Consider the following 23,161-nt stretch of genomic DNA (forward strand, 5'->3'; position numbering starts at 1 on the left):
GATATAACTCTACATCTGACCATGAGACCGTTAAATATGAGCACAGAGAGTAGAAGTCATATAAAGTTTTCTAAGCATCATACGATTGCCCCCGAATGCCCTGGTACGGCCGAGAGTGGGGTGAGTCCGCTCTCCCTCTCGAAATACTCTCACACGGCCGCGCGTATACAGCCTCTGTCAGGGAAGTCCTACTCATTGCCTTCTCGTGGCGGGGGTGTTGTTTACGAAAATGAGAGGACGAAAAGCGAATGTCCGGCGCTTTAACCGGATCACAAACCAATGGTGCACATGGGCTCCAGTATCCTGCGGGAACAAATGGCGTATGAACCAATCTTTGGTCACCGGCTACCATGGGATTGCATCTCCTTAAGATGCTCCACTGCCTTGTGGGTTAGTCCTTTAGGTCAAAGGCTCGGGGAGTGGCCCCCTAAGAAAACCACCTGCTTCGGTTTGGGCATCCGGGCAGTATCACAGCCCACACACAAACGATGAACTCTATTTCTTTGGCAACTACTTTTATCGCTCCGAAAAACAATCAGTCGATTCAAATAATTATCATTACTATTATTGTCATTATTAATACTATTATTATTACTATTATTGTCGTTATTATTATTATTATTATTATTTCCCACATTATTCACCCTCTTTTATACTTATACAGCGGCTCGTCTTTGGTGGAAATCCGACTGTATCTAAACGTTCTCGAGTCACTGTCCGGTTGAAAATTGTATGTTACCATCGAATATGAGTACTGAAGCAGTTTTTCTGAAACAACGTGCGCCATTCAAACTGGCTGCCTTCAACGTTCGCACATTTATGCAGGTTGGTCAACAGATAGGGCTGGCTATGTCTTTGGAAAGTCTTAATATTGATGTTTGTTGTCTATCCGAGACCCGTATTCAAGACTCTAGCGAAGTACTACAAATTCGCTCTACATCTGTCACTTCAAAAAGCTTGTCTTACGTGCGCTTATCCGGGGACCCTGTGGCATCTTCGTCTGGTCTTGCAGGCGTTGGTGTCGCACTAAGCGCTAGATCTGAGGCAGCACTAGTCGATTGGATCCCCATTAACAGTCGGTTATGTGCTGTTAGATTAAAAAGTTCCATCAAAGTGAGAAGAAATCGGCGTGAGAAACGATGTCTTTTCGTCATCTCCGCCTATGCCCCGACAGATTGCAGCCCGGATGCAATCAAGGATGAGTTTTACCATCAGTTATCTGTTCTTCTCCAGAAAGTGCGTTCGACAGATATTGTAGTACTAGCCGGAGACTTGAATGCTCAGGTCGGGCGTCTAGGCACAGAAGAGAGTCGTTTAGGTGGCCGATGGGGACTTGTTGGTCGCAGGTCAGATAACGGGGACCGTCTACTGCAACTGTGCACAGACCACAACCTGTTTCTGGCTAGCACTAACTTTCGGCACAGTCATCGCCGATGTGCCACCTGGCGTCCTCCCTCTGCATCCCAAGCCTGGACTCAGATTGATCACATCGCGATCAGCTACCGCTGGCGTGGTTGTGTAAAAGACTGCCGCTCCTTTTGGAGTACCTATCTGGACTGTGATCATGCTCTGGTGTGTACCAATCTTACCTTACTTTTCAGTGGCCAACGAAGTGACCGCCACCAACGGATTGGTGTTAGCAAGCTGGTTGCAACTTCTGTTGCAAATAAGTATCGAACCGAGCTAGCCTCTAGGCTAGCTACCACTCCACCGAAAAGTATAGATGAGCATTGGTCGCAATTGCATGACGCCATGAAAATGGCGGGTGCAGTCAGTTGTGGGTTTGCGAAACGTCCCGCTCTTAAGCACTGGGTTTCTTCTGGTTCCTTACAACTCATTGAAGCCCGTCGGTCTACTCCGGGTGACCGTGAGTTTGACCATAAACGAAGGATGTTATGTAAGGAAATTGGGCAAAGCTTGCGTAAGGACCGAGAAGCCTGGTGGTCGAAGCGTGCTAATGAGCTGGAAGCAGCAGCTGCATCTGGTAACTACCGGAAGCTCTTCCAGCTCATCCGAGCCACTGGCAGCAAGAAGTCTGGTGTGAGTGAAACAATCTGCGAGGATGATGGGATGCCAATCACTAACATCCATCGACGTCTTGGACGGTGGGCAGAATTCTTCGAAGGGCAGTTCAACTGGCCTGCTGCTGCGGCAACATCGGTCAGACTGTCCTGCCCTCCATGGCCGGTGACGACTGATCCACCAAACGAGGCGGAAGTCCGCAAGGAACTCCAACTCTTGAAGCGTTACAAATCACCTGGTCCAGATGACTTACCTCCGGCTCTTTTTAAAGATGGTGGTGACTTTTTGACTAAGGAATTGACGACGTTGTTTACAAAGGTTTGGGAACTAGAGAGTGTGCCAACGTCATGGAATGAGTCGATAGTTGTCCCTATCTTTAAAAAAGGGTTCACGTCGTTCCTGTAACAACTATCGGGGGATAAGTCTACTTCCGATTGCGTCCAAGCTATTGGCTTCCGTCATACTTCGTAGGTTGTTCAAAACCCGAGAAAGATTGACTCGCGAGGAGCAGGCTGGGTTTCGTTCTGGTCGAGGATGTATTGATCATATCTTCACCCTCCGCCAAATGTTAGAACACCGCCATACTTATCAAAGGCCAACAATCGTAGTGTTTCTTGACATCAGGGCTGCCTTCGATTCGTTGGACAGGACTGTTCTCTGGGATTGTCTATTGAAGAAGGGTGTGCCTGAGAAGTTTATTAACATCCTAAAAGCCCTATATAAAAACACCTCAGGCAGAGTGAGGGCATACAACCACCTTTCTCCATTGTTCCATTCGAGTAGTGGGGTTAGGCAGGGTTGCCCAATCTCACCATTCCTCTTCAACTTTGCCATCGATGACATTCTGGAAACAGCTCTGATGAATGTAAGTAATGGTGGTGTGGATCTGTTGCCTGGAGAAAGACTTCTCGACCTTGAGTATGCGGACGATATTGTCTTACTGTGCGATAATGCCAAGGCATGCAATCCGCACTTAATCAGTTGGCAATCAGTGTCCGTAGGTATGGTATGTGCTTTGCACCTTCGAAGTGCAAAGTACTCCTACAAGACTGGCAGGATTCCAATCCTGTACTCACCCTGGATGGTGAGCAGATAGGCGTAGTCGAGAAGTTCGTGTATCTGGGTAGCTGCATAAGTGCTGGTGGGGGTGTGAGTGATGAGATCAATGCACGTATAGTGAAAGCCAGAGCGGCTTATGCCAGTCTGGGCCATCTATGGCGCCTTCGTGATGTTAGTCTGGCCGTAAAAGGTGGGATCTACAACGCGTTGGTGAGAGCAGTTTTGCTCTATGCTTGTGAAACCGGGCCTCTCCGAGTTGAGGACGTTAGACGACTCTCTGTGTTCGATCATCGCTGTCTCCGAAGGATTGCTGACATTCAGTGGCAACAACATGTCAGTAATGCAGAGGTTCGGCATCGTGTGTTCGGGCACAGAGATGATAATTCAATTGGTGTCACCATCTTGAAACACCGACTTCGGTGGCTTGGACATGTTCTCCGAATGTCGTCCCAGAGGATTCCACGTCGTGCATTATTTGCCGACTCTGGGACTGGTTGGAAGAAGCGGAGAGGTGGTCAGTGTATGACATGGTGTCGTGGCATGAAAGAAAGCTGCAAAGGACTGGCTTGTGTTGGTTCTTCACGACTCCCTGGTTGGGGTCTGAGAGATGGTGCTACACAGTGGCTAGAGACGTTATCAGATATGGCTCAGAATAGAAGCCAGTGGCGATCCTGCTGTAACCTTCTTTTACTTTCTTCATAAAAAGTGGTTGTGTCTCCCTTACCTGAAAGATTTCTTCCGATTGTACCTTTGCGTTCCCTGATTACTAGCACATTACCTTACACCAATCTCTTCGTTATTGTTCTCTCTTTTTTTGTTGCGCTCCTTAGCTTTTTTTTTCTTTCTTTGTATTCCTCTCGAATTTTCATTGTTTTGTGTGGCGCATATATATTGGCGCTCTCTTGTACCAATATTCATGTGTCCAAATAAATAAATAAATAAATACGATTGTTGCACCATTATTACTTAGTCTACATGTACGGTTTGATAATAGGAGGATCGCAATACCACTGCATGAAATTTGTGTTTTTCTCAGCTATATAAGTTCCATGGCGGGAGTATGCGCGGTAAGGAACACATGCATCCGGGAAATAATAAGGTCACGGATTGGCTGGATGTACGCTTAATCTCTATTTTCTCAGTCAATCATAACTAAAGTAGGACCTGTTACCATACCTTCTTCAGTTCAAGTTGGCCTACCGTATATGCACAATGAGACAAAATTATCAAAACAAAAGCCAGAGTGATAGTAATAGCAGCGGTAATAGAACATATTAGGCACTGGCAATATGACTTGAGGAGGTAATCGATTTACGTACAAAAAGTATGAGATAGTTTTCAAACTCAGGATCTAAGGAACGACGGAAAATCAATGTATTTATGCCACTGTTAATGTTTATGACCAATGTCACTCAAAGTCTCAGGGAACTAATAGAGTTTATCTCCCAGACCACGCCTAAAGGTCCTGCATCTCTAATAATACTTTTCAACAACCAATGGGCTGATGCCACGTTTTGGTTTGACCATCCTTAGCTTTCTAACGTACTCCTACACCAGCCTTCATCGCACATCGAGGTAGACAGTGGTTGAGCATACGCAATGCATACTTACTACATCGTCAACTGACTTGCCATTTTTACCCAATACCCTGCATCTAACTTCAACGTTGCTCACTTGTTGGTCCTAAAATACACGAACAATGCTTCAAAGATATCTGATCAAATTTTAGTAACCTACGCATATCGTCTCTTCTAACGACTGTGTTTCGCATTCATATAATAGAACAACGAACTGCTATATGGGAAACTTGTCCTTTGGTTGATACATGGACATCTCGCCTACACCACAAGTGATGTAAGTTGGTAAAGACTCATCGGGATTTCCGAATCCATCCCAAGATCTCATGAGATATGAATCCACCAAGGATGATAGAACTTACAAGTTGAGTAGTGATCGACTTTCTGTCATTACTTCGGGCGTTGATGCAAGTCACTTCTGAAGCACCGTTTGCAACCCAAATATACTTACAGTGCAGCTCAAGGCGATCAGAGAGCTGCACTTGGTCAGCTTCAGCAAACAAGATTATATCATCTGTATATTTCAAGTCAATAATAGGGTCTGCTGGTGGATCAATTTCTGAAAGGTTAGATGCCGACAGCATCAATTCTAAAACAAACGGTCATAAGGCTGAGGTCAGGGCCATTTATTGCGGTGATGGTTTCCCTTACATTCTGTACTTGTTTCTTTGATATGTCTAAAACATTTTCTACTACAACCTTTCTTATCTCCATTTTTTGGCTCTTCCTTTCCTATAAATCATAGTTCGGCGAGACTATAATTTATGGAAGAACCAACCACGTATAAGATAACGTCTCGGATTTTGGCGTGAAATTCACTCATCCATTTGGCTAAATAGAGTTTCGGCATTATAACTGATGTCAGTTTGCGATGAAAACCATAAATCTAATTTCTAACCTGAATCATCAACTGTAAATCATAATTCTAATTCTTCACATAGGTTTATAACCCTCATTTGTCCTGGTTATTAGGTGGACGCTCTCAAGGTCAGTCTAGCGTCGCTCAAAGGTCGTCCATAAATTATAGTTTCACCCATAATTCATAACACTTCATAATCTTAACATATCGGCTTTACCTTTTTGGCTACTGTCCTATCGCTATTACTACTGTCAAAATTGTCTTCACTTCAGTGTCCGTCATAAACATTTTACCTAACTTGGACTGCATATAACAATTTGAACTACGACACATTAACACCCTGTCTTCAGATTTTTGGATGTGATAACTCGTTCAACCAAACTGGAGCAGTTACCATAGGTCAATTTCTTCTAACTACGATAGCACGATATAAATTAAGATTATTCTATACGGATAAAGGGAGGATTTACCGCTTTAATTAATGAAAAAAGTTCGTATATAGTATCTGTTTACATTGTAACCGTATGGCAATTTTAGGGTGGATAAATCAGTTATTAGAAGTCTTTGACAGAATGAAACGTAGGATATTTTTGCGAAATCAATTTATGTAAAAAATAATGTGAAGCTTTATCAGTATTTTAGGTTGAGAATAATGAAAGTCATTACTAGTATACTTTTTGAAAGACAGATCGATTTTCGTTAATGGAAACAGTTGAAAACAAAGGAATGGATGAATTATTACTCTCTGCTTGAAAGACATCATACAGTTCATCTGAATATTAAAGGAAGTAGAATAAAAAAGATTTGTAGTCGTCGTCATACTGTATACTATCCAAAAAATATGTAGAAAAGAAAAGAACAAATAAGGCAGAAAATGCATACATAGTGGTTTGAATGAAACACATTAGTGTTCATTGATAACAAAAATCCATCATTCGATAAATGATCCATGTTAAATTGCTAGCCCGTAAGTATAATTATAGGAAATCAGCTGTGAAACGACTGGTTCTTCTTCATATTGAGTGGAACACCGGGGGAGCTGTCGTAGCGGAAATGATGTTCTGTGCAAAAAAGATAGCAGCATGATGCACAATAATTACAATATAATTATTTCGGCTCTAATGAGTCTGACACATTGGAGTTTGACGCTTGATGTGGTTCACGTAAAGTTGAATCGTCATTAGATAAATCTAGCGCAGCTGTATTAAAGTTTAAGCATGTAAGTTTCGTGAGGTCTGTAAAAACACATGGTCTGTTTTCATCAAAACCATCGTCATCATCGTAGTTGTGGTAGGTGAAGGATTCATTGGATTGATAATTAAAACCACCTGAAGATATCAGTTCCGCTTCTATAGCAAGACGACGTTCACGTTCTTCTGAAAGCATTTGACGAACTCGATTGAGCTGGGATGCCAACATGTCCACCTTAAAAGTTCAGTAGGAGAAAATAAGATCATCACACCTTAAAACACACTGATTGATTGGAAGCCAAAGTCGATTGAACTTTATAGCTTACATTACAAAATGACTTCAGACTAAAGTCAGTTCGTGACGTACACTATAAAATTTGAAAATTTCCAAAAATCTCTGGTATTAAAAATAGATTTAATTATGCAAAATACAGTAAATTCTACATAAACACTTGGCTCCTACGGTAAGAACAAAGTACTGATATCCCATTTGATAGCTGGGAACCAGGAAGATGTTTATTCAGAATAATTATTAAAGTGATGCAATATTTGTTGATGACTGACTACTTGATACACTATTTAAGTACGGGATTGGATTTTCAGCTTTGAGCTACATTTTATGTGTAAGGGTTAGTAATTCTACCTAAGTGACTGAACAGAAGTAAGTCTAGATGAGTAGGAACCTGTGACCTAATGTTTGAAAGTCGAGCACTTCAACTGCTAGGCTACTTTCCCTCTCCTCCATTAACTTAGGTTCAAGCAGCTGTGAAATTATATGAGCTGTTCACATAAGTGGCTTAAAGACAAGTATGTAACCTGTACGTGGGAAAATGAGTATTATCAACAAATAACTGTTTTTTTGGAGACTAATAGCGTAATCTGCACCTTAATATCTAAATTAAGCCGGTGAAGTGAGGTCTAAAAACGAAGGATGGAGTTAAATAGCTGGATAAAGAGATAAACATGGGGGGAATGGAAAAAAGTATCAGTAAAGTGGTCTTACCTTAAATTAGTACACACAAGAGAAGAATTCGAGTGAAAGTAACAACTGGATTACAGTGATAGGAATTGGTGAAACAAGACCAATTCCATTAATGAATAGATAAAATGTCAATTATTTATCTAAATGAATTTATATTTCTCTCAGATTATTGCTCAAAACAGTTGTAACCACTTTTCTTCAGCCTATCTATATTCACCATCCTGCTCAAAACTCATTAGGATGAGTGTCTCAACAAATACTTATTCGCCAGAACTCCATAAAATATTCTGAAATTTCTGTTAGGAGTTTCTAATCAAAACTACTGCTATCTTCACGTCGAATCGAACCTTTTAGGTTAATTATGAATTAATATACCCTATACAACATAGTTGATTTATATATACAAACACAAAATTTTCACTATATAGTCGGGTTCGAAGAAATTTCTAGCTGTAAGTTTTGAAAACTACTCAGGAGTATGGGTAAAAATAATCCCGAAGATCTAATAGTATCCAAATACCCTATACACGTTTATTCATGGATTAGTTAATCTATCCAGGAGTTAACGACCGTGACAAGATGAGACGCCAGATAGATTACAATGAAAATATGGTTTACCATAACCCTCTTATTAAATTAGGTAGAGTGACAGACAAACAGAACAGAAGCTGAGAAACAAGTTTATGTTCGTTGCTATTCACAATTTATTGTAATCTTAAACAATAGAGAGGCATCACATTTTCATTTTCACAAAAACTGAAAAATTAGATAAGTGACCCTTGATGAATTAAAGGTATGAAGTCGAAAACGCAGTAATTGTCTTGCTTGTTTCTGACAAAAGTTTGACTTAGGATATGCAGTTTTCGCTGCGTGAGGAGAGATGAGATTACGAGTTTAGGAAACTTTTCTGAACAAGTGATTAAGTTGGATAAATATCATTTGTTTTTCCCTAAAAAAAAACTCACAAGTTTTCGAAGTTCTTCGATACAGGTAACTAATTCTTCACGTGTTTGAAATTCAGTTTTAGGAAGTTTAACAGCAGCTCCTTGTTCCTTTTTATTGGAGGTTTGATTTGAGGATAAAGGTAAGTATGACGGAGAGTCAGCTGATTTTCTGTTATAAGGTGAATGGTCAGCAGGAATTGTCTTCAAAGAAACGTTCTGGTCACCAGATATTATTTCTGTCTTCCTTGATACCGCCTCACTTAAGCTCAGCTTCAGTGATGATAACTGTAAATCAATAATTACATAATCATGATCGCCCTCTTCAACCTCGTCTCGGGTTAGCTCCATGAAGGCTTTAGAAAGTAATAGAAAGTTTGATAGTTATAGGCTTAATACAGACTAAGGAGAAAATAGCACTGTACTACACAAGAGCAGTTCAAGTTGGGATAATTCCTAGGATTAGTGGTTTTATTTATAGACCCAGATTGCATTTGCACTGAGCAGATAAACATAAACAGCATCGTAACTAGTGTGAATAGGAAGCGATAGAATTTGCCACACGTTTGGCAAAAGCATAATCACAGAATCGTAACAAGATGAGTGTCGAAAAGAAAGTGACTATACTTATCAGTATAAAAACTAAAAAAACATCAGTGGACAATCTAGAATTCTTAAAGCACCATAAAAAAATACGAACATATGCAGAAACGAGACAGTGATAACTACGATTTATATAATCACTTTGGTTCATAGAGATATGTACATATACATACGTTCGAATGCCAGCAAAGTTAAAAGCATAAATATTGGGCACATATATAAGTGAAAACTGACATTAGATCGAGTGCCGAAAGAACATTAGTTGCTTACCAATAGACTTTTTATAGTAATAGATCGCTCCGTCGATATTTCCAACCTTCATACACTGTTTAGCACATCGCTCATTAAAGTGAGCCTGATGAAGATTAAGTTTTGAAAATTTTAGGAAATCGTTGATACTGTATTGGGATTTGTAGCATTTACAAAAAATTTAACATACCGCACTAAGATTGCTATGCATTTCAACAAGCAGCTCCATATGCATAATTAAACGAAGCGCTTATTTCCGTCGTTTTTGACCTTGAAAAGAAAAACCTTGTTTTCGCGTTCTAATTGGTTCGATCGTGTGACCTTGGAGGGTACTCCCGGTTTCGTTTGCCTACTGATCGTTAAGAAAATATTTCTCCCTAATTTATATGTTTGGCTTCCAACACTGTTTATCATCATGGTTCATCAACTGACGTGTTATTGATTACTCACAAAGAGGCAGAAGATCCATTGGAATGGCCTTATTTCTTGCTAGACCCTAGTTACATTGCAGTAAAAATTTCAAGTGACCTGTTCTTTTCAATCAAATCTAGGCACAATCTGCGTGACTATATCTTGCCAAAGTAGTTTTCAGGGTTAATATTATCTGAGTTTCTTCGCAAAAAGTTCGGATCTCTAATTCTCCTTATTTCACGATTGATGGATGTTATGTGCTTCACGAATTCTCCCTACCAGATGAAGTGAACGGAAATCCGACGTTCGTTGTTTACATATCTGGAAATTATAAATCAGATACTTCCTGGGAATATGGCCAATGAAATCTCTGGAGCACAGTCATTAGACGATTATCACGTGTCTTTCGATTCATTTCATTCAGGTGAAACTCCCAAAACAGCATCTGACGCCACAAAGTTTTTTCTTATTGATGCAAATGAAGTTCTAAATACTCCAACTGCAATATCTAAGACTTCAAGTTCAGGGGGATTGTTTTTCGCCGATGATTTTCACAAACGTATACCTGTCCTCAACTCACTTCCAAATGACCACCATTCTTCAGTAGCAGTAGAATGCGAACATCCTAATGCAACCGGTGAGTGTTCTAAACGTTTTCCTGGCCGTATTATAACTTTCTGTAGTTTAAATATGATCCTAGCTAACTTGTCTGTCTACTAAGTTTCGTTATCACACAAACTATTTCAGCTGCTTTATTATATGTTATTTGTCCGAACTTCTTCCCATTTTGTGCTTAGTGACATGAATTAACTGGTCCATGGGACTTTTGTTTTTCAAGGTATTGTTGAACCCCAGTTAAGCGTGGATGTCAATAATCGTGTCTCAAACACACGAACAATCCTAGTGTGGTCACTTACTTGACCTCATCTGACCAGTAAGTTGAGCCAAACTCATATACCTTTTGTATATCTGAGGACGTGTTAGTGAATTTGTTCCGGTGCGAGCACAACAGCGAATTTGAAATCAGAAAAAGCACCTCTCGGCAGGATCGTTTCCGAAAGTTGCTTGTATGCAGTCCGTCTCTATGTTACAATAGGAGTTAAGAGTGACAAGGTCACGAGCCATTCCTTCCTTGTTTTTACCTATATGTATAATGACTGTAGCTTAGACGGGGTAAAAGAATAAGTTACAGGATACTGTGACCTTCGGGAAGTTTAGGTAACTTAAAGCGAGGAAGTTGAGTGGGTCCTGGTGGACTAACCCCAGAGGTCTTTTATGGTGGAAGTCCACTTTTAGCCGCTAGGTTGACCGAGTTTGGCAACTAAACGTAGTAGTGTTGAAACTTCTGTATTCTATAATTATCAAATTCTTATCTAGTACTTGGTAAGGGCAAAGTTATTTAACTGGGAAGCTTCTGACATGGATGTGAATGTAATTACTAGATGTTCACTCTTCACCAGGTTTTAAGCACAAGGATACTTACCGACGCCCAACCATAGTTTTATTCCGTGACATCAAATTGGCTTTCTACTGTTAACGAAGAGATTTTATGACTGATTGTAATTAAAATATGGAACAGTGTATCAACCTTGTGAAGACCCTACTCGATCACCATTGGTTATCAGTGTTAACGGCAAATTATTGTTGAAATGGTCAACATCGAGTGGTGTTTTTCACGACTGTTCACTATCTCTCTTTCTATTTAATCTCATCGTAGATATATTCTTAGAAATAACATGTTCTTCCTCTATAGGGGGGAAATCAAGAGGTTCACTTGTCTTCAAATCATGAAGTGATGACAGTCCATTAATTCATTAACTATTGGAATGTATGATAGTTTTGCACACTACCTAGTTGGGGTCCGTGAGATAGCCCTAATCAATGTCTGGAGACTTTTAGTGACATTGATCATAATTGTTTACAATGGCGTAGATGCATTTACTCTTAATCTTCCTCTCGATCATGAAATCCAGTATTCCTTCACATTTACTCCCACTATTTCCTTTCGAACTATATTCTCAATGCTTACTCTTTTTCATCGTCAATACTGCCACATTATTTAATCTCTCTTAATATGTAGCTTTTTAGTTCCATCATCATACTAATATAGTATGAAGATTTAAACTAATACTACGTTGATGACGATTGACTGACTAAAGCTGATATAAATTCAAGTGATTGAACAAAACAATAAGATCTTTGAAAGGCCTTTTATAATCGTCCAAAGTGTTGGATTAAGAAATTCCAACTAAACTTTATTATATCCCTGAAAAGATTTGTGGTAGTCATTTGTTGAATCTCTGCTGAAGTAATTTCCAATAACAAGTATAAGGAAAATGAATAGATCACATCTTTACTAACTAATATCAGAAAAAGTCATAAACATGCTTTTACACCTCTGGCCAGTCATAATCAACGTAAAGCTTGGAGTAAATTCGCACTAGACCAAGTTGCTATACCAAATTAACACAACTAAATAAAATTAATAAGATGGATAATGAAAAGTTCATAGTAATATTGAGAAGAATCAAATATTGAACATATATTGTTCGTTAAAAAAGGAATGAAGACAAGGTATGTTGAGAGGAATACTGAGAGTGTATCTGCTACACTGCAACGGATCCTGAAACAAGTGGCCTAAGAGCTTCAGCAACTTATCACTTAGATTTCAATCATTTAATCAGCACCTACCAATACGACTCCGTTTCAGTCAGTGATTTCATAAACAATTGGTGCCTTGGTTTGGGCGTCCCTAGCTTTTTCCCAGCCGTCATTGCATGTCGCTTTGGACGGCCTTTGAGGGTATGTAACACACCTCCACCATCTCACTTTATAAAGATTGATAGTTTCATCAATCGACTTATCGAGGCCACGTTTCGTAGCCATAAAATAAGACGAAAACTACTCTATAAATTGGGCAGCGAAAGCAAAGGGGATTGAAAAGGCAGCGGCTGTAGGTCAGTCAGTCAGTCAGCTACAACGTAGGACCAGGCTGTAGGTAACACAAGACATCTCTTCGGACTAACAAAAGAAACTGGAATTAATAAGTTAAGTGCAAGTCAGACGATCTCGGAAAAAGACGACACTCTTGTCTACTCTCAGCCCAGACGTTTACAACAATGGACGGAACACTTTAGAGAACAGTTCAACTGGCCTTCAGCAACTCTACAACTACCCACCATTCCCAGACAGCGTGAATGGAGCATTGAATAGGTCCCCCGACTTTAGCTAAAGTTCAAAAGGCTATAGCTAGTCTGAAATGAGGAAGAGCAGCTAGTCCAAATGGATTGGCTCAAGAGATCTTTAAGAATGGTTGTCCAGTTTCAGCGATTAAGTTGACTAGCATTTTGGCTAAAATCTGGGAGTTGGGCTTAATCCCATCTGACTGGTCACAATCCCTGATTGTCCCAATGTGTAAGAAGGGGTCAGAATCATGTGATAACCATAGAAGGATTAGTTTTACTAACATAACACCTAAAATACTAGCCTCATTAATTATCGGGCGCTTAACTATGACTCGTGAGCTGCAAACACGTGAAAATCAGGCTGGCTTCAAACCTGATTGTGGCTGCACCGATCACACATTCACCACTAGTCAGGTTCTAGAACACTGGCATGCTTATCGGCGTCGATAATGGTTGTTTTTCTTGACTTAAAAGCAGAATTTGACTGTTGACCGAGAGGTTCTGTGACAGTGTCTGTCATTGAAAGATGTACCTCAGAAGTACATAAACCTTGTGAGGGCTCCTTACTCGAACACTACCAGTCGAGTCAGAGCTTATGGCGAACTGTCATCTGATTTTTCAACCCCAAGTGGTGTCGGGTAAGGCTATCCACTGTCACCATCTTTACTTAATTTCACCATAGAGCTACTGCCCGAAATAGCGTTCTCGTCGACCGAATCTTCGGGAATCGATCTTCTAGGAGGTCCATTTATCGACTTAGGATAAGCAGAAGACATAGTTCTGTTTGGTGAAAAGGCTGATGAAATACAGTTTTTTGGTAGCACTCAGCAACAATACCAGGATGTTTGGGATGCGTTTCTCCCCCCTGAACACATTACCACGACACGCAATGCTAACTAGTGTTGGATACAGTTGGAAGAAAGTTAGGGGCGGCCAAACCTAAACGTAGTATCGGTCCATAACATCACTGACTTCATGTCTGAGCCATGTTGGTGAGTGCAGACTACTTGGTTGTGGTCCGCGAGGCTATCGTAACCAATGGTTGGAGACTCTTGGTGACATGGCTCAGAATCGATCACAATTGTGTAGGTGTATGCACTCTCTGTCTCCCCTTAAACTAAGAGATTAAAATCGCTTCATATTTTTCTTTCTACGAACTAATTCTTTCTTCCTGTACTATGTCCTTATATCCAATCTTTCTTTTATATACTACCACCATTGAATTAACTACTTGTATGAATTCGATGTTAATCTTGTTGTGCTAATAACTTGTGGCGACTTGGACCGGTGCATATATATGCCTGGTCCTACGTTGTAGCTGACTGACCATCATATAAATGACCCTTAGTAGACTAATAGGTAACTCACTCACTAAGCAATGCGCTCAAATTCGCGAAAACCAAGTGAGGTTTCTTAATCTTAGTCAATATCCCATCGTGCACCAATCTTTAAGGACTAATAAAACTGTCAAGATAGGTGAATTAGTCAACACGCTCGGCTATATCTTAATTCAGATCATTCTTGGAACAACACTTTAAACTTGGAGGGAGAGAAATAAATGTGTTTAATATTAGATGCCACCACTGTCTATTCTCTATTGCTTCCTTTTGGCACCACTTCTCCTAGCATGTAAGTCCTTTGTCAGTCTGTATTTGTGTTCTTTCACTCATCATACTTTAAACGTGGCAAGATAAGTTTCAGACTACTTAGCAATTTAATAGAAGCTTTCGAAATACATGGGTCTTTCTAAACTTTTAATTTGGTTTAAGGTCTTGTATAACTGCAGCATATACTATGGTTGATGTCAATATGATGTATTTATGTCTATCAGGTTAGGCATTATCGCTCCTTATCCCTACAGTTAATACACTAGCAATTATAGGATTGATATACTACACGATTCACCCAAGTGTATTTCGGGTACGTTACGTTCATCAGAGTTACCAACTTTCCTCACTTTTATTTAATCGTGACAGACATTCTTTAAGAGGTAACTCTTTTTTTGACTTTTCGAGTATTTGTCTACTAGATTCACTTATTGACTTAGAATACGCATATGACATAATTTGATAAAAACACTAACAAGATGAAAATCTGGTCAGCCCTGGTAGGTTAGTGCTTGAAAAATTTTTGGTACGAATACAGTGAACTCACCAGCTTTCACACCTGCACCACAAGTGGAATTTCTGTCCGTCAATAAAAGAGTGAGTATTTTGCTCATCAGTTTCCTCCGTATTAATATATGGCTGCTAACCATGATCATTTAAAGTAGAAGACACATATAGGTTCCACGTACTTGACCGTATGTGCATTCAGAGCTCGTTTTCACGTTGAGAAATACCAAGTGAGTAGTCTTGGGTTTATGTGGAAGGTATTGGGAAAAAAGGACAGGTCCATCAATGAGCCTGTAAACCCACACAGGCTGAGGTGGTTGAACTGTGTGTTAAATATACTTAATTATCTATCATCCCGATATTGAATGTTAGCTGGTATGGGACCAAGTTGACAAGAATCTATAAACGTGCAAAAACATGAGATCTTTCCATGAACAATATAAGATTATGTGCTGTTAGAGTTGTACTAATGGTCAGTACTTCCCAATCATCCACATCTCGGAAAGATACTTTTTCAGGAATGTAAATGGAGACCAGTTTGGTGATAATATTGCTTAGAAGCATGACCATAGAGCCTGTGAGATAACTGCTTAAGATTGGTTACGCGTAACTTTTTTGTGAATAGTTTCTGGAACCATTATCTTTTTACTCCCTAGAGATTACCTTCAGCACCAGAAATCCATGCGTTGATGTGTTTTCAGTGCTAACTTCATTCCCAATCCATCACAGTTTCTGTTCTGCAGCAGCTGTGATCGGAAGTACATGTAAAGGGTCTTGGGTACTTTAATAGCGATATGCACTCATGAATCCCTTTACTTTCGAAGGTGTGAAAATGATGAGGTTGGTTTGAGAGAAGTGTAAGTCAAAATCTAACAAGTTGCCGGTGCGGTAGTGCTAAAATTTTTAATGAAGTTCGTAAAAAAGTGATTTTCCGCACTGGCATTTCTTGTAATATTTTGAGAGGTAGTAACTACTGCGTTGTAATTCTTTAAATTGTTTGTCCTGGATGGTACAAGTAATAAGCCTTCTTTATCATTGCAGGTTTTTGGTATAGATTGTTAAATTTCTAAGAGATTTATTTTGTGAGGATATGTGAATGGTAAATAAACACCAGCTTTTTATTTTTAAAAACAGATAATACTGAGAAACCTGGTGTTCCACATGCAAATCCTGAGATTTTACAAACAGAAAACTTATTTATACCCCAATTTGGATTAAATCAGCAATCAGAAGTTAACACATCAACTGGGTCGTCTGTGTTATATTTAAACCATCTTTCTCCTGACAGTACTACAGCAAAAACTGGTTCTGTGCCTGTTTCATTGAAATTGGAATCAGGTGATAATACTGCAGCGTCTTTCCAATCAGTTATTACTAAAGCTGATAATAATGCTACAGTTGGACTGAATGATTTGCCACTCTTAACTAGTGCATTATCAAATCTTGAAAACACCTGCATCACTGTTGATCAGACGGCTGTTTCACAGTCGAATTACCTGACAAATAGATCTACTACTACAACCGCCAGTCTACCGACGATATCTAGCGCTGTTATCCTTAGTAATGTTGGCCGTACACAAAATCCTTGTTTGTCTGTTTCGGCAGACACTAATCCTGTTTCCGGAATAGCTTTTTCAACTAGGAATCAGCCTCCTTACATACCAGCCCCACTTGTTCTTGGAAACGGGCTAACACTAACCACATTGTTGACTGCTGAGAACAGCAGTGGTCTTCTAACACCTACAACTCCCAACACTGCTTTCTTGCCACTTCTTGCATCTCCTGGTCCCGGAGGTTTTTATACGCCTGGAGTGTTAACTGGTCTAGCTAATCCGACAGGTACTTTTTCATTTCTATCCCCCGTTCCTAACCTATTGGCAAGTGGTAATGCGGAAGCAGCTAATATTTCCATCGGTGGGAGTTTCGCACAGACTTCTGTTACAGCGGATACTATAGTCAAGCAAGAACATATGTGCTTCACTGACACAGTAACAGTTGATGATGGTTTAATCAATGCAACACATAAATCCGTTATAAATAATCCTCCTGAATGTGCACCTGATACAACGGTTGTCACTGAAGATGACGTTGGTGATAATGAGTATTTATCTAAATCCACGCTGAAAGGTGCTGGTATCTCAAGGAGGCGCAAATCGACAACTCGTAATAAGAGTCGAATAGTTAGAGGAGAATATGGAGTTCATTCTGAAATAGAAATTCAGGCAGGAATAACATCTAGTATACCTGAAAGAATATCAGAAAAGCCTCACAAATGCACTTCATGTAACAAATGCTTCTCACGATCCGATGAACTTACAAGACATGCAAGAATTCACACTGGTGCTAAACCTTTTAAGTGTGCTGAATGTCAAAGGGAATTTTCTCGTTCAGATCATCTAACTACACACATGAGAACACACACTGGTGAACGACCATTCGTTTGCGATATATGTGGTCGCAGTTTTGCTCGTTCTGATGAACGTAAGCGTCATACAAAAGTGCATCAAAAGAGTAATCAAAAACTTCCTAACTGTGACTTGAAACTGAATGTAACTAAAAGTCCAACAACTTCAACCTCTGATCCTAAGACAAACTGTGGCGAGAAACGTAGCGTCCCACAAGCGACAAAATGTTACGACACAGCTAAAAATCCTCGTAAACTGAAAATAGATCTGGCAGATAGCTCTACTTTTCAGTCTAATCCTATAAGTGTGGAAAAAGTAAGTGTACTTAACGATGGAATCAGTGTTAATCAACCTGTCCCAGAACAAAGATTACTTCTCGCTACTTGTGATTCTCATCCCGGGCAGCTTACTTTACATGCTTTCCCTAGTGCTACAGGTTTAGGTGGTTCCAGTGTCATATCGCCCCACTCGCAATTAGTCTTTGCAGCTTTGCCTTCTATGTCACTCTCCGCAGTTCCTATTTTGAGTCAAGTTAACACTGAGATTGCAAACACTTTCAATCTTGCCACCGGAACATTTGCTACACAACCTCATGGTCACTTTTTGGCAGTATCATCGACACCACTGTCGAGCTGTATTTCTAATTCTTCAACTGAAGGTAATATAGTGGTATCACAGAACCAATCTGTTTCTTCAGTCTCCCCAAGCTTTGCGTTATTATCTACCATCCCATCACAGCATCAAAATGAAATGAGCACAGAATGTGTGCATGGTACTTCCATGAACAATGTGATATCATCGACGTGCATCACAACACCGACCATGCCGAATTGTTACACTATCCGTGCTTCACTTTTTCCTCAACCAGTTCAAACATATCCTTCCGGATTTCACCATTCTCAAACTTCGCCCTATTTCACTGCTATAGCCTGTTCTCCGGACGGCCTGACTGCTAATCAAGCTGGCGCGTTTTTCGCTCCTATGGTAGCTCCCACTCAGTTACCCGCTAATACGACTGTTTCAGGCACCGATCTCCCTACCAGCTTCCATCCAGCACAAGCTAATCTTCAGCCGGAATTTTTAGCTACAGCTGATGGTGTTTCTCCTACCAGTTTACTTACAGGCACCCCAACATGTATTTTTATTACTCCGAATCCGTAAGATAATTCGCTTCATTTTTATGCTTCATTAGCTTCGATTTCTTTACTGTCTTGTAACTTTGTTCTACACTCATCAATAATATCTATTCTCTTGCTGTTTATGTATTCTGTTGTTTACTAAATCTGCGATTTCGGTTCACAACTTTGAGTGTCTATGTAGGGCTGTGTCACATTTATTTCGTTATATTTTCTGCATGCTGATTTTGCAGAAACAAGTGAATACCGTTTTTCCTTAACTTGACTTTTGATGTGTAAACAATTGTAAATGATGCTCAGATGAATTTTCTATTGGTAAACATATACTCTAACGTATTGATTCTATGAAGTCAAGTACCCAATGTTTTTATCTACCTGTCAGGTTTTTTGGTTCACAACGAAGTTTTCTGTACAATTAGTTTTGTTTGTGTTTATGCATGCTTATCTAAAACTATTTCATATTTTAACTTGTAAATGTTTCTTTTTTTGAACGACCTCACTTCTATTGTTCACGAATTGTGTTTCTATATAGCAATAAGTTATTTTTCATTCTTAATTCCACAGATATTATTTAAACTAGTATTTTACATGAGCAAGACTTGGTTTATTATCTCCTATAGAAGCGCCCCTTGTATTTCTTGATATATGTACACCTACTTAACGTTTTACACCCTATTGTCCTGTCAATGTTTTTTTATTGTTACCATTATTCATTTTGAGAATACAAATGCTTTTTAATTTCAGTATATAATATCAAGCACTTCAACACAAGTTTTTCTTTTAATCATTTTACAGTATTATCTTATAATTCGGTAATGCATTGAGTTTTGTGCGTACATACATAACTGATATCATGTATACCCTTTGTTACCTTTTAAAAACATAAATCTTCAGATTATTTAGGACATATTGGATACGTTGTAAAAAAGAGCTTTAGTATCGATCAGTTTACATAGTTGACTGTTTCTCTGGAAATTAAAGTACTTACGAAATGAAAATTCGATTCAAATTATTGGATTCTGTTGTCATTTGTCTTAAATCTTCTCGTTGATGGTACACATCACGTAAAACCTATTGTCTAGTGATATGAACCAGTGTTTACCGAGATACAAGTACTGAATTAATTAATATTTGAATCCGCTCATAATCTAAAATGGTTTTACTAATGGTGGCTTTTTTTAATGACAGACTTTAAATTTCACACTGTGCTACTATTCATCGTAGTCAACCAGCATTTCCTTTTCTAAAGTGTCAATTATAATTTTATTTGAATCCCGTCCAAGTTAGTCTATATTTTAAAAATAAAACTACGTCTAAGCTGTTTTTTTGTGAAGCTAAATTTCGTTTGATACATAATCTTAACATTTTATTTTTATATCAATAGGTAACAGATAAGACTTTTACCATAATACTCTGTAGTTAATTAAATAAATAGAAAATTAGGATTCTTCATTGATGTATGGTGGATATGGAGAAATCATATTTCGTTCAACGGCAATAGACAAGGCTGTTCGAAATAATTGTTCTGGTCTTGAGAATAAATTATGAGAGTAAAACATGACTAGGAATTTTTGACAGCCTCTGACTGTACCGCTTGTATGATAAATGTCGATTACCGATTTCCTTTTTTGTCCATCTGTTAAATAAATTAAAGCGTATTTCAATGTTTTATTTATTTATATATAAACTAGTTTAAATAAGATTTTGTTTTTCTCAGATTCAGTTTATGCATCGAGGGAAATAATTACAGATGCTAGTTAAGGTTTATCATATTTTCCGCCGTAGCACATTGTAATGTATGATGCCTTATGCTTTGTATCTTAATAATTACAAGCTAAAGATTCAAAGAGTTGGTGCCACATGACATATTATGAAACATTTACCCCTTTCTGATATATATATATATATATATTTTTTTTTTTTAAAGTAAAATAATTCTTTAGACTTACTGAGATCTAAGTGAGTAACCAAAGAGAGTGCTGTTTGGACGTAAACAGACATGCTACGAAGGCAACGTATAATCAATAAACCGGAAGCAGGACACCAGTGAATTACTCTGAAGCGAGACATACATTTACCGACTCCAAGTGAACCGTGTGTAAGGGTGATGTTTTGTTTTATCATGGCTAATAAATCAGACTCGCTCAAGCGCATCGCCGCTGTATCCTCCTTTTGGCAGCCAGGATAACCTGGTATAAATGAATTGGAATTTTGAGGTTGAATCGAAATGAAACAAACGAGGTATCGATTTTTGATACGTACCATTGGGTCTAGAAATAAATTAGAAATTATACCAGGTCAGTGGTAAAGAAATTAATCTTACATTATTACGTAATAGTCAACGTCATCTTGAAATACCAATAGGATTTACTTGTTGAGACAGTATTGAACCTTAACAAGAAACAAACATGCATGAGTAATGTCGATTTGATTGAAATACTTAACATATATACAGGATGTCCAAAAGGGTATTTTAACCAAGATTTAATTCAATTCAGCTTTGGTTACGAATAATAATATAGAATTTAAATATTTAGACTTCATTGTTTGAACTGTTTTTTAGCTTGACAAACGTTTTACTGTTATGCAGGACCTAGTTGTTTTGTTGCAGTTTTACGTAATTTTGGCAGCAAAAAATTCGTCTTGGAAAGAATGGATAATGAAATCGAGATTTTCGATGAAAAACTCATTACTACGACACAAACTTGACCATGTGAACCGCGATATTCTTCACACTTCGGCGGGTTTCTAAATGCGCTATTAAACTACCGACTCGACAGTTTGATGAATTATAACAAATTCGTTATCACTAGTGTCAAACACTGTTAGAAGTACATTCATTATTCCTTCGATTGACTCAACAGATATGTAATAAACAAAACTAGGTTTCGGCGATGAAATTTCACTTTTTTATTATATAGAGATTGGGATAAACAGTTAGTGGTGTACAACTTCAACTGAACATATTTGCACTTTCGCATCGATCCAGTTTTCAGTTACCTAGAAAGCCCGATCTTCCGTCGTAAAAATCCAGGGATAACTTGAAAATGACTGAATCTGGAGGTAGACATACATACGACGTCTGACAGTGGTAGACGCTTTCGCTCTAGTCTAGGCGAGATGTTAGTCTACCTGTTAAACTACGTCCGGTTCGTATATTGGTCAGGTTCTACATTGTTCTTGACTAGATGTCAAAACCACATCAGTGGAAAAATGCTTTGAATGGTAATGTTAAGTTTTTTTTCTCGAAAAGAAAGTACAATTTATTTTGTTGACTGAACAGCTACCTGTGTACCTAATATAGTAGGACTAAATTGAGTACACTTGTCCATATGTTTACACCAACAAGGCTGGAAATCAAGCTATCAGAACATTAACATTGAACCAAAGATTCAATCTGTTAAACATTCACCCAACTAACTGGGAAATTCATTAAATACAGAGATGAAATATGCTTTATCGATTGTCTTTTTTTGCATAAACATTGAATCGATAACACTCAGATACAAATATGAACAGTACAAACATTTACGCTAAACCATGAAAACATAGGTCAAGATTTTTATGATTTTAGTTGGGTTGGTTTTGATGGATAAAGGCCTAGATATATTTGGCTAACCTAGAGTGTGTCTATAACTCAATGACTTGAAGTTTCAGCCTAACCGATTTGTATGATGATTAAAAACCTGACGGACTTGGGGCTTGAACAGAGAATACGACAAGCACCGATGACTAATTTAGATCCAGAAACCAAGGATATTTATATTTGACCTTGGTGTTCGAAAAGCCAGGAACATGCCAAAATCAATAATCATCCAGACGGAATATGACGATCCACAGCTTTTCCGGAACACTGGAGATTTCCCGTCTAATCCTGACTAGATGAAGTGTTTTCCGACTTTTCCAGCTTCTAAAGACTTTCGAGTTCTCAAGGTTTCTTATAAGTGATACTAATACTAGATTCTGGAAGACTTTATGACATCAGTTTTCCGATATATAAAATGACATTTTACCAACTCTTCAGAGCTGAGATTTTCTAAGAGGAATAATCAAGATATTACTCGAACTCGTTGCCTATAGTCAGAATAGGTACTTGCGATGAGTCGTGAAACAGACGATTACATTTGAAAGAAAACGCATCAGGAATGTTTCTCTCGTCACTCAAGATGTTCTAGAGACTCCACATTGTCACTATCTTCAATACACAGAAATACATCCTTTCTCAAGATATGTTGATTTTTTTACCAGTCAAGCTTAATGAACATAGAACTTGTCACATATATAGATCGGTTCAAGTTGTCATGCCCCATCAGTACAGAGAGACGAAACTAAAAAGATGAATATCAAAGAAGTGTAGTTAGTAGTACCCATAGTAAAAAAAAGCAGTTTAGATATAGAGCACATAATCCGAGAAAAGGCGAATTTGCG

The 23,161-nt window shown here is 38.7% G+C and overlaps 4 protein-coding genes across 6 annotated transcripts in view; 2 read left to right on the top strand and 2 right to left on the bottom strand.

Moving 5' to 3' along the window:
• Positions 1-2,944: 2,944 nt before the first annotated feature.
• Positions 2,945-5,290, top strand: MS3_00005358 (uncharacterized protein). The gene has a single exon (XM_051213415.1). The coding sequence runs from the start codon at positions 2,983-2,985 to the stop codon at positions 3,781-3,783; it is 801 nt and encodes a 266-aa protein (XP_051069394.1). The 5' UTR covers positions 2,945-2,982; the 3' UTR covers positions 3,784-5,290.
• Positions 5,291-5,490: 200 nt separating this feature from the next.
• MS3_00005359 (uncharacterized protein) lies at positions 5,491-9,725 on the bottom strand. Of its 3 annotated transcripts, none has more exons than XM_051213417.1 (3): positions 9,504-9,725; positions 8,655-8,986; positions 5,491-6,942 (listed from the first exon to the last, which is right to left on the bottom strand). In XM_051213417.1, the coding sequence occupies exons 1-3, from the start codon at positions 9,553-9,555 to the stop codon at positions 6,625-6,627; spliced, it is 702 nt and encodes a 233-aa protein (XP_051069396.1). In that variant the 5' UTR covers positions 9,556-9,725; the 3' UTR covers positions 5,491-6,624. The 3 variants fall into 3 exon arrangements, with proteins under 3 accessions (XP_051069396.1, XP_051069395.1, XP_051069397.1); XM_051213418.1 differs by lacking the exon at positions 8,655-8,986 and having other exon boundaries at positions 6,081-6,942; positions 9,504-9,631; positions 9,673-9,725; XM_051213416.1 differs by having other exon boundaries at positions 5,491-8,986.
• A 100-nt stretch (positions 9,726-9,825) lies between these two features.
• EGR1_1 (Early growth response protein 1) lies at positions 9,826-19,742 on the top strand. The gene is made up of 2 exons (XM_051219002.1): positions 9,826-10,530; positions 16,327-19,742. Exons 1-2 carry the CDS (start codon positions 10,248-10,250, stop codon positions 18,756-18,758), a joined length of 2,715 nt encoding a protein of 904 aa, XP_051069398.1. The 5' UTR covers positions 9,826-10,247; the 3' UTR covers positions 18,759-19,742.
• A 430-nt stretch (positions 19,743-20,172) lies between these two features.
• NAA25_1 (N-alpha-acetyltransferase 25, NatB auxiliary subunit) overlaps positions 20,173-23,161 on the bottom strand; it is a gene marked incomplete at both ends in the record, with an annotated part of 28,818 nt that continues 25,829 nt past the window's right edge. The window contains 2 exons of the mRNA XM_051213419.1: positions 20,173-20,369; positions 20,683-21,003. The remainder of the gene's footprint in view (positions 20,370-20,682; positions 21,004-23,161) is intronic.

This window comes from Schistosoma haematobium, chromosome 3, assembly GCF_000699445.3.
Source record: "Schistosoma haematobium chromosome 3, whole genome shotgun sequence".
Classification (NCBI taxonomy): domain Eukaryota; kingdom Metazoa; phylum Platyhelminthes; class Trematoda; order Strigeidida; family Schistosomatidae; genus Schistosoma; species Schistosoma haematobium.